A 12,111-nucleotide genomic window follows, 5' to 3' on the forward strand; every position below is an offset into this window, starting at 1 on the left:
AAATGTTATCCACATTTCTCTCCCTCAAGTATTTAAAATGAGAAAAAAAAATAAAACCAAGGTGCAAGATCAACAAGTCTTACCGGCCACTTCCACCGATCAAACACTTGTGACAGTTCATTTTCCATTTCCCGGATTTAAGGTGGAACTGTGACAGCTACGCCGGTTCGGCTGCAGGGCGAAGACAGACACCTCGCAACTGGAGGCGCAGTAGAAAGAATTAGCAGCTGCTAATCAGATCAGCGGGAGGCAGCTGTTCCCTCGTCATCTCGAACATCTGTTTATCTTCTCAGACAATTCAGGAACAATTCACAATAACTCGGAGGGAGCATCTCTGCAGAGAGGCACTCACCAAATACATGTTGCATTTGCAAAAAAAAAAAGAAAGAAAGAAAGAAAAGGAAATCAAACATCCTGATCATGACTTAATCAAGTGTGTACAGGTTATTTTTAGAATTCGCTTTACTATAAATGTGCATATCCTGCAGGAAATTCAGTGCAGGCGGCCCTGTCACAGAGATTCTGATATTTGGGTGTGAAAGCCCGACAGTGAATTTAAAGGTTCATATTTAAACCGGTGTATAATAGAGTCGGACAGACACGGTTGTTGGCGGGTATTTTCATAAAGGCCCCACAGTTATATCTGGTCACTTAAAGGCGTTAAGTCTGAATAAACCCCGTGCAGCCAGGTAAATTTTATATTGCACCGGTGCATGACTGTGACAGGAGATGATAGCAAGAGACTACCCTCTAAAATAAAGTATGTGGTGCGACTGCGGAGCGGTGACCTGTGTGAGAAATAAATTACAATACAGAGGGAACATCACATTCTTTTTAGCCCGAGGAGGACTGAAAGATGAGGGTCTGTGTGACACCATTTCTCTGCAGACTGTTAAATGCCACTATTTGGTCTTTTTTTTTTCCATTTATGAGGGAACTTTTTTTCTTTCTTTTTTGTCCCCCCCCAGCTGCCCCTGAGCACATGCGCTCTGCTCGGCTACAAATCTCAAGTCGTTCAAATGCTGAAATGGACACTGACCTCTGCAGGTTTCCTGCAAGTCACCACAGCGAACTGAACTGACGTTTCCGCTTTGACAGGAAGTTGGAAGGAATCCATTCGGATTCATCATCGTGCGCGTACTGGTGATGCGACTTGTTTATCGCGATGTTTCGGAAATCCTCCGCGGTATGGGAGCTAAAAAGGTAGCTACTGAGAGGTTCGCCCAACAAATGGGACATTGTGCCGCTCTGGTGATACTGTGACCATGTTGTCTGCGAGGAATTTATTAACTCACCCGTCAACAAGGGAACAGGGAAGTTCGACTTCAACTCTTGCTTCAAAATATGTTTGCGCCGTTTGTAAGGATCAGCTTCGTTGTTGTACCAAAATCGCGAGGCTCGATACAGCAGACGCAATCCAACACTGATACACACACCAGATACATGAAGAGACGACAGACAACTAAGACCAGGGAAATCTGTTAGAACATTACTGGTGTTAACTCTTTGATTTTTATGTTCTCTTTAGGTACATGAAAGCAGCTTTCCCTCTGTGCCAGGATTAGTGCTGCTTCTCTTTTCTGCTCCAGTCATAATCTCTACTTCAATAGCATGGTGGGCTCAATTAGACGTAGGCAGACGTGTCGTCTGCCTGATCAAGTTTGGTCTAAAAGCTTTCTGCCTGCCTGTCTGCTCGCTCTGTTTCTTCCGTCTTCAACTACAAGACAACACTGCCCTCACAGGTAGCTTTAGACTTTCACGTTTTCTTTGTCTGCCCGACGGGGAGGAAATAGGAATTTCAAGTCGAGCCCCGCGTCTAGTAGGCACAAGCTTTTTCCTGTGCCTCTGTGCCTCCACCGAACTTGGGAAGTGGTGAGAGGTGTGAAACTCTCCAGTCATCCGGGGTGTTAATAATTAGTGTTTCATTTCGTGTTTACACGACACAGCCTTTGAAGCTCGTGGGTCGATAATGCTGCTCCCCGGCCTGTTCGTGCTGAAGGTGCGAACTCTAAACACAGGGAGGCAATTTGGATTCACAGCTCTGCTTGTTTGACCTTTTCTCTTGCTTGCATTACAGCTGCATAATTTAAGTGTTTCCAGTCTTTTTCTTTTTCCCCGCGTGACAGTTTTTCCGTCTCATTCTGTTGCTTTTAGGAATCCGGTGCGATGGCAAAAGCTGTTGAAGCTGAGAATCTCTGTCGCGCCGCTGTGAGATGAATTGTTCTGGCTGAGTCTCTCTGAAATTCTTTACGCTTCCTTTGTGGATTTTTAGTTTGTCCTTCTTTTGTTTGGGAGTTAATTTGTCTTGAGCTGGGAAAATGCAATCATTTTGCTGATTTGCAATCGCCCCCGAGCAACAATCCACAACAAAAGGGCTGCCTTGTTTCTCATCCAGTCCTCACTGGTTCATTATGTCAAACTTTTTGGCAATACGGTACCCGCTAGTGTTCTCTTGTCTGAGTCTTTTATGTCTGCTGACATTTCTTGGTGTTTTTGTAGCGGCTTTGTTTAATTGTTTGCTTTTCCTTAACCTGAGAAGTTGAAGCTGGAATTGACATTACCAACATGTCTTGGCCTTTATGCTGTTCTAACATTGATCAGCCTTCCTCGCACAACGATGGCAGTGTTTCCAATTACAAGGGCTAGATTGCATGTATTTCAATTAATTATTAAGGCTTAAACTTTACATGTGAGAAATCAAATTTCTTCACATTCATCCGTCCATTTCATTCTGAGTGTCTGATCACAGGGGTAACAAATTCTGTTGGGGAACCCAGACAATGCCTCCTTCCCCCCACCAGCTCTCTCCAGGCATTCCCAGGCCAGAAGGGCTACATTCAGTCAAACTTTGGACAAAAATATACGGCCCCAATCATGGGCAAATTTTCGGGATACGTCACAGCGCTGAAATATAGCATACAAATGGGTAAAATGTAAGACTTAATCATAAAACACAAAGCGTAGAGCAAGAGGCCAAGGGAGTACTCCTGAAGTTTCAGGTGGGACCTTGCTGACAAAGTAGCTAGCAAACACACAACCTGCAGGGAGGAATGTCGAGGTGGTTGGGTGTCATGTAACTCCGGTGCGAGCCAAGGTAGGCACCTGAATATGTTTAATCTTTGTTTCGGTACCAATGTCGTTTCTACTACAATATCTTCCTTAAAGCATTTTATCACAAAATACTCAGATACAAGATTTTTGCTGTCGTTACCGCCCTGCATTGGCTGATTTATGTAAGGGTGCAATGCCTTTGCACCTTTGGGGTTGGACATTAGAGATCATTAGAGATGATCCGTGCAGCCAGCCTTACTGCCGAAATGTAAAAAAAACAACAACTCTAAAACACACCGGGTGTATAATTGTTACCATTACCACCATTGCATTGAAGTACAGCGACTTTACCCAAGGGTAGTTTCTTAGTGGAGGTTTTACTAGAAAATAAATAAAGAGGTGTCACACGCAGTCGATTAATCATTAATCGTGTCTTTTCTTTGTGACTCTCGCTGACCCTGCTGAGTTCCACTCTGTGCCTCCTTCAGCTTCCTTTTTTTTGTAAGCTCACGTGTGTCTATGATATCCCCAGCTTGATTGGTGATTTATTACCGACCCGAGAAAGCTCAAGAGAGAGGCTCGAGATTGAACAGCTTCGTGATAAGACCTTCTGTCTGCACTGAACTAAAAGTCAAGCAAAATTCAACAGCAAAAGTTTTTTTTTTTTTTTTGAGTCAGTCTCAGTTAAAAAAGAGATACAGCATAAAATCCTTGGAGGAATATCTTGCATAACAGAAAGCAAATAGAACTATATCTATTGGAACGTTTCAAAAATAATTACTTCCACATTTTGACGTAAGCGAGAAAAAATATTGCATATATTAGAGCAGTCCATTTGTTGATGGACTGCTCTAATTTTCTTGAGGCTAATCAACTGCGGAGTGACATCTTCATTAACATTCGACATCAGGCCCTTTTAGCATCACGTGTTTGAGCTGTCAACACAAAAAAAGAAAGGTGTTGTCACATGAAAAGTTCCATTTTAAGCAAACGACAGCTGGGCCGGGAGCGGGACGTGTTGGGCAGCTCCCAGTAGTCTCGAACTAGAGAGAATAGTTTGGTTCAGAGCTGAAATCTGAAGTCAAAAGTGAAAAAGCACCACTTCTAAGCAAACCGTGTGGATCCGGTGCGCCCGCTGACTCACAAGAGACAAAAAGTGGATGGATGTCGGCCTTCGCTGAACAAAACTAAAAAAAATAACATCCTAGCGTCATTGATCTTTTTCGCGGTAGATGGAAACACTGACAGTAGTTCGGTTCGGATAAAAGTCTTGACAAAGCGTGCCTGCTAGGCAAAAACGCTCACTTAATTTAAAATTAACCATCATTACTGGCACCAGTCGGTGGGCTTCCTGATGTGATCAGGTGTCGGCTATAACCGAAGGAAACCTTTTTTTTTTTGTGCCTCCATTTGTGTGGACTCTTTGATGACAGAGTCAGTCAGTCGGCTCTATGCTTATTAAATTCAGCTGCTTGCTCCACAGACCCTCTGCTACTGCATAATTTCACTGTGAGACTGAACTGTTCCTGCCTGCACTGTTGGTTCCTTTATTTCAATTAAACTTTCTGTTTGTTCTTCCATTCTCTCCAGCAACTGAACCATTTTCCTTAAAAAGAAATAATAATATACAAAAAAAGAATCCTAAAACTTTGCTTTTCTTTGCCGTCTCTGGGTCAACAATAATCGCACTCGGTTAGAATTCAATGAATGAGCAGCATGTTTGCCTGGAGCCTTTCTGAGGAACCTTGCAGCGAGAAGTGCCTCTTGCCCTAACAATCAGACACCGGTAAAACTCAGTGGAATGTTTCCATGCCAACAGCTCGCTGTTAACATTTTCAGTTCTGCTCTTCTCGCCATAATCCAGGAGACGGACAGGGGAGACCTGGGCATTGTACCTGGCAGTCAGTCAGTCAGTCAGCCAGAGCGTCGATGAGGCTTTTGGTCCCAAGCCACCACACAACAGCTCCCCTCTGATTTGATTTGGGTTTGTGTTTTTGTTGAGGTCTGCCTTCCGTGCGAAGATGTAACCACAATCTTCTTTGAATTCTTTCTTACCAGAGTCAAACAGTGCAACAAACAATGTTCCCACCACCCCAAACGTACACAGCTGTTTGCATCACACGTCTCACTTATGGATAACAAACTGAGTCTAACTGTCTGCTCTTAAAGTGCTCCCACAACACACAAACTCAGGCTGTCTGTAGAGATGCAGCTCAGTCATTGTGTCACGGAAGTAAAGAGCCGTTATGAGATGGGATTTTCCGAACACCTTAAGCTGTGTCGAAGTCCCGTGGTTGGCAGTTGTACATGGTTTTAACCCACATTACCAAAATTACTCGCAACCCTTGTCAGGAAAAGCTCGGTTTTAATGGTTTCATTTACAGTGTAGTGAAGAAAGACCTAAAACAAAAGAGTCTGTTAAAAGACTTTTGTGTTTGCTTTTTTTTTTTTATCGGACAAAACTTCAAACAAAAATGAATACAATCTAAAGTTATTTCCACCTATGCCTATGATCTAGCTGTCCAACCCTTGGTGGTCTCTGTTGCTGTGAAAAGTTAAACAGCTGGAAATTATTATGTTTTTAAACAGAACTGACGATTTTTGGCCCACTCTTCTCAGCAGAATCGGTTTAATTGAAACATTTTAGAGGGTTTCTAAGCATAAGCGGTCTGTTTAAGGTCACACCACTGTATCTCAATTAAATTTAAGTCCAAAACATCACATCAAGACCTTGCCCGTTCTAAGTCAGTGGACTGGGATGTGCGCAGATAGACACTAGGTGGTGCTGGAGCACTTGCTCATTTTCCTCTGGACAAAAAAGTGCCCTTCTGAAATCTCTTTAACAGAATAAAGTGTCTGATTATGGAGATGGAAGAATAATTTGCTGCTTTTTCAAATCTTAAAGCATAGTCTATGCATCAGACAAGTTCTGTTGAAGAGATTTTCAGATTGTACATTTCTGACAATAATCAGGCCTGAATTACTGAGCTTAATTCATATTCTAACAGAGAATCAGGTGTGTTGTCATGTATGAATGAATAGATTTTTTTTCTGCCTTATTGAAAGAATTTATATATAAAAAAAAAAAACATTTCATCTTTCCCTGACATTAAAATGTGTTTGATCATCTCGAAAACATAAAAAAATATGTATTTTTTGTAATGTATAAAAGATGAAATGGACAGGAAAAAAAAGATTGCATCAAGATGCACTATTTCAAATTCAGTTTTTTTTTTTTGTAAGATTAACTTGAAAGGATAAGCTTTTTTGTTTGTCCTACTTTGAAAATGCAGTCGTAAATGGTTCAAGAGTCTCCTTTTTTTCCTCAGCAGGAGGTTTGTGTTGGCCACAAACAGCCTCTGATTAACTACTGCAAAACTAGATTTCATTAAAAAAGAATGGACATTGCGCAAATCAGACTGTGGGGGCGCGGGGAGGGATTCTGCAGGGGAAAATTAGTGCCTGGGGTCATAAACTCTTAAAAATACATTAGTAAACACAAAAAAAAAAAAAAAAAACACAGTAATGCTGCAGAAAAAACAGATAGTATATGTAGTTTAGGTCTGTAAAGTGCTCTTTTCGGTTAATGTGATTTAAAGATTTAAACTCTCTTTAATAAGGATGGCATGATGTTTATCTCACTTTATACGTCTTATTGTTTTTGATGCACCTTGCAAAAATATTCACGTCCTTTGAACTTTTGCTACATTTTGTCCCGCTACAGTCTCAAGCTCTGATGCATTTCATTGGAAGTTTAAGCTTTGGGCCAATATAGTAACAAACACTACTGAATTGGAACTGGATTGGTCGCAGCATAGGTTTTTGCTCAAGAACATTAGGTTGTTGCAAAACGGGGGCTTATTCAGGACTTTTTTTTTTTTTTGTAGTTATTTGTTGACTTAAATACAGTTGTTTGCTCTCAGGCTCTACTGTGTTTTATTGTGGCAGTACGGGAAAGTTGTCAGCCATTCCTGTTCCCTTTATTAGACCATTATTATAGATGTTCAAAGCTAGAGAAGGGATTTACAGATCTTTGAACGGAGCCACATTATGCATTCTATTCTTCTCCACTGAAAAACTGGCACCTATTAATGTAAATTTATTTTTGAGAGGCCAGGTTGGGGCAACTCATTTTATATTTTTGCTGGCAAATGTTACTCTTGCTTTACTGATTTGTCATCAGAAAAGTGAATCCATTTCTTTTGGTTCAGTCTAGTTTTCTTGCGTCACCAGCCCTTCTCTTCAAATTCTGCTTATGCGATCGTCCTCCATAAACTGCTGTTTATTGACCATTTATGTGGAAGAAGTTGCCCAACTTGGTTTCCTTTGTTCATTTGAGAAACTTGGACAACATACTTGGCTCGCTCTGGAATATGACAGCTAAAACCACACCGCAGTAGTAGAGCATCGACATAAGTGCACCATACAAGCTGGGAAATGCAGCGATAACACAACATTAGGCAGAGTTTGGTCCTCAATTACTGCGGCAAACTGACACAAAGAGCCTTCGCATCCGAGTTTGGATGAAACAAACCTTCTAAATGTCATCAGTTGGCTGTCCTGGCAGCCCTGAGATGGCAGCTTAACTAGGGCATTAATGCAACTGGTTAAAAAAAAAAAAGTACAGCCGAACCGAACATCAAAGAATCACCTTCTATCCGCCTCCATGATGTGATGCAACATGCAGCACTTGTGTGATCAGCTCCATCTGTCCCAACAGCCCAGCCCGCGGCAGCCGCACTTTAAAAGGAACTTCCCGACTCCACACTCTGCCTCATGCATATTTTAGCATTCATAAAATCCACATGCCGGAGCCACATTTGATCCGAAATGTCACTGTCAACAAGGCAAAGCTTCGAGGGCTTCAGTGTGCACCCCTCTCCCATTTGTAGACTCTAATCTGATAGAGCGATGACTCCTTTGTTGTCAGTTTTAGTTAGTATTTGTGACTGACTTTTTGCACAATCCTATTGTTTGATATCAGCATTTTGATATAGCTGTGGTGCTCACTTTGTACACATGGGGAAGTTTAATGAAGCAGTTTGGAGATCGCTTACACAAAGCGTGTCTTTGAATTGCAAAGTGACCTAAAGACTTTCCTGAAGAGAGACACGGGTTCTTAGAAGCATCAACTTTCTTGTCAGTTATAGGTGATATAACTCCAGTTTACGAGGCTTCTTGGATTTCTTACTCTGTTACTCACTTGGTTAAGTTACCTCACTGCTGCTTTTGGGATAAGTTGGGACTGGGATACTACATAATCTAGTCCTAAAACTTTAAGCATATAGCATATTCTTGCATTTTAAAAACTGCAATCTGAACCCTGATACTAAAGATTGTTGGGATATTCCTTGAGTGTTAAAGTTTTGGCATTTCCATCACCTGACCTTCCTGTTAATATGTAAAGCCAACATTCTAGAGTTTGATATACTGCATAGCTCAAGACCTAAATGTCCTACATAAAGTGCTGTTTTTCATGGACTCATGTTTCACTTCCCAAAATGAAGGGGCTTCAAAATTTCAATTTTGTACATCAAAAAGAATAAAAGTACAACTAAGGTTTTCCAAATAGTATGTCATAAATATCTTCTAAATCAACATGCAGCGTTGCTGCCCTCTAGTGTTTCACCTATTTGGAAATTGAGGCAAAATACTTCTATCATATCCTACCCAAGATTATTTTTGGTCACTCTTAAAAGCCCACCCGCCTGACTACAGATGACAGGAAGGTTATTCAGATTTGGACAATGAAGTCATGAGTTATTGGCCAATTAGCCCTCCCTGTAGGAGACTTATCAGGAAGCATTAGCTTTGAAGCAGAACAAAATCCCAGTATGTTCCCTGTCCTTGAATGTGAAGGCACGCTGGCTTCAAAATTAGTCTGCAGTTTTGTTCAGTTAGATGTACAGATGGGTTGATTAATTGCACCACATGACTTTTAATAGCTTAGCGATACTTTTTAAAGGGCTATTTAAAGAAATGTTAGATCAGGCTCTTGCTGCAAACCTATGGTTACCTCATGATATATATATATGCAGCTCTGGAAAAAATTGAGACTTAAAATGATCAGTTTCTCTGATTTTACTTTTTTTAGGTATACATTTGAGTAAAATTAACATTGTTCTTTTATTTTATTAACTACTGACATGTCTGAAATTCCAAGCAAAAATTTTGTATTTATTTGCCAAAAATGAGAAATGGTCAAAATAAAGAAAAAGATGCGAGCTTCCAGACCTCAACTAATGCGAAGAAACAAGTTCACATTCGCTTAGAATCAACAATTCGAATGTTTTAACTCAGGAAGAGTTCAGAAATCAATATTTGGTGGAATAACCATGAGATTCAGTGCAGTAGTCCCTTGGTTGTTCACACCTGACAAGTTGGGGTTTTTTTCCCCCAAAACACTTCTGATGATACATACAGTTGTGCATCCATTTATACAGCAGCTATTGTATTTTCAAATAAATTTAACATAATTTAGAAGTGCGAGTTTTAGAGCAGTAGATCTTAAAGCCCTTGATTTTTGTTAACCTAGTCCATAGGGATGTTTAGAAAAAAAATAATGAAAAAAAATCAGAACTACATTTTTAAGCTCACAGAAGCAACACTACATCTGTATTTTTTATATAACTTTAAAAATAAAAATTAAAGTCTACACTAGAGATCCACCATTTAATTGGCCATATCTCAAGGGGCCAAGTTCCCTAGGTAAGGATCTATAAGTAAAAATTTCAGTCTAAACGGGATGCATTTTGATGCACTCTTATTTAACATATCTGTATTCATGCCTGGATCCATGAATACAGCTCTTAAATCCTTCATTTTCAGCTGGATTTAAAACGGACAATAACTTGCAGTTTTTAATTTTTAAGCCCATGTTTGAATATTTTCTAAGCACCACATTTTTAGTCACCAAATAACCACACAGCTCAATGTGGTTGAACAAAAAAAAAAGCATTTATTAGAAGTGTTGAATTTCTTCCATTTTAGCCAGCTGTCCTTAGCCAGTGGATGTCAGCACAGCACATCTAATCCAGCTGAAAGAGAGAAGAGGGGGAAAAAATGGGATTGTGAGATGATTGACAGCATCATTGTTGTGGAAGACAACTGCCCATGAAAACTGGAATAGTAAAGTACTAAACAGCAGCCTATGTCTTTATTTCTATCAACTGCATTTTTTATTTTTTGTACAAAAAACTATAATTCTTTGTGTTATACATTTACAAGTCAGTAGACGCTCTCAAAAAGTCACATTTATTCGCGACCCTAAGTGTGGTCACAAGAAGATGTTACTCACCTTTACGAAGCCGATGTCTTTTGCGTACTGCCTGAAGCACTGACGGCACATATTGAGTCCGTATTTACGGATCAGGCCATGTCTGTTTGAACACACTCGGCTGAAACGAAATAGGAGTTAATTAACTCATTGATCTTGTTTCGTTAGAGATTTTCTTTAGCATGCGTCAGTAAATAAGGTATAAAATTGCTAGTAGCCGGTTAGCATTTAGCACTCCTTTAGTAGAGCATCCTTGCTATTGTCAACACAAAAAACGACACGGTCCATCCAAAGCATTCAATTAGCAACTAACGAGCAACCGAGGTACTATATTATAACGGTGATTGCAGTTTTGAACCCTTAAAATTGTCAACAGGTAGGAAAATCGTTTAACGTGTGGCTGTGGTGCTAAACAGGTAGGAAGCTACATCCTCGAGCGCCATATTGGCTCAGCCTTAGCGCCCATGCGGTACGGAACTGAATGCAATTTTAACACAGAAAAAATCCAAACTAAGCCAAAAATATAACCTAAATTAATTCTTTAGTTCATAATCAAATCGACAAGACTGTCACTTACCAGGAGCGGGATCCCTGACCGAATTTTCTCGGATGACTCCAGTAGAGCTGCTGATGGCCCATCTTGTCTCTTTTCGCTCGAGTGTCGGAAAGGAAGAACCAGGAACGCGCATGCGCAAAAGATGGTTTCAGTCGCCGTATTTCCGGTTGCCTAATTGTTGTTTAGCTCCACCTATTGGTAAGGAAAACAAAACTTTAGAGGGATAAGTTACATGCATAACTTGTTTATGTAGACTGAAATTGATGTCTAACTTATTGATTTATAAGAGAAACAAAGCGAACAAATTGAAAACAATTTTTCCTTTAAGAATAAATAAGAACAGTTTCTAGTTCAGTATAGAAAGTTCTTTATTCCTGTGGTATATGTGAGAGCATACAGCCAAATTCAATAAATTTCAGTAGGCTCTTTGTCAGATTAAAAGTACTTCTTGAAAATAGCGACCTTTAGGCAGGTATTAAACATATTCTTCCAAAACCAACAATTCTGTCTTAAATATTTTATATTCTAATCTCAATTTCCATATTTTTATCAACTGTCAGCAGAAAGTTATCATAATTAATAGAAATAAAGGCTTGAATAGATCATTGCGAGTAACTAATCTGCTTATTGTGTTTAACTTAGTGAAATTATTTACTGAAATAAGTAATTTTTTGTATATAATTATACTTTATTGAATATGACATTATCACTCAGAGGTCTGGACTGTTTGTGGCAGATTTGGGCAGGATGTATGGGGAATTTTTCAGTTTATGCACATGTGGGTTATTTTGTGCAGGAGTTTTAGTATCCTGTGACTTCAAATGTTAAGAGAAGATGGGCTGCTTTAGATTTAGTTTGGGAATCCATATCAGACAATTTGAAGGAAAGAACTACCAAACTAACTTTTTCAAATGTATTTTGTAAAAAGATATTTTTCCTATCCAACCACAAGATAGTTTTCTACTTTTGTCGATAAAGAGGAGCACAATATTCTGTCTGTGTGCCCAGGACACGATCGCAGACATCTCTCAGCTGCTCCCTGAATGAGTTTTCAATAGCTTGTTTTCACATCCAGCTAATGAGCAGCACTTCCACAGTGTAACCACTGCCAAAAAATGTTGGTTGGCCAATGACTCTGATTCTTTCAGCTCATATTCCATAGTGAGCTGGCCATCTCCTGCAGCACTAAAGCCTGCCCAGACCATAAAACAGCAAAGCTTACACATTT

At 39.9% G+C, this 12,111-nt stretch overlaps 1 protein-coding gene across 1 annotated transcript; it reads right to left on the reverse strand.

The window, feature by feature from the left end:
- Positions 1-9,984: 9,984 nt before the first annotated feature.
- On the reverse strand, positions 9,985-11,058 carry rps29 (ribosomal protein S29). The gene is made up of 3 exons (XM_014984614.2): positions 10,905-11,058; positions 10,349-10,448; positions 9,985-10,088 (listed from the first exon to the last, which is right to left on the reverse strand). Exons 1-3 carry the CDS (start codon positions 10,964-10,966, stop codon positions 10,080-10,082), a joined length of 171 nt encoding a protein of 56 aa, XP_014840100.1. The 5' UTR covers positions 10,967-11,058; the 3' UTR covers positions 9,985-10,079.
- Positions 11,059-12,111: the final 1,053 nt, after the last annotated feature.

Source organism: Poecilia mexicana, unplaced genomic scaffold (assembly GCF_051168715.1).
Source record: "Poecilia mexicana isolate PSO_F unplaced genomic scaffold, ASM5116871v1 scaffold_21, whole genome shotgun sequence".
Lineage (NCBI taxonomy): Eukaryota > Metazoa > Chordata > Actinopteri > Cyprinodontiformes > Poeciliidae > Poecilia > Poecilia mexicana.

Coding starts and splice junctions, on each gene's coding strand:
- rps29 (XM_014984614.2), bottom strand. CDS start 10,966: ATGGGCCATCAGCAGCTCTACTGGAGTCATCCGAGAAAATTCGGTCAG. Junction 10,449..10,904: donor GGTCAGGGATCCCGCTCCTG/GTAAGTGACAGT, acceptor ATTTCGTTTCAG/CCGAGTGTGTTCAAACAGAC.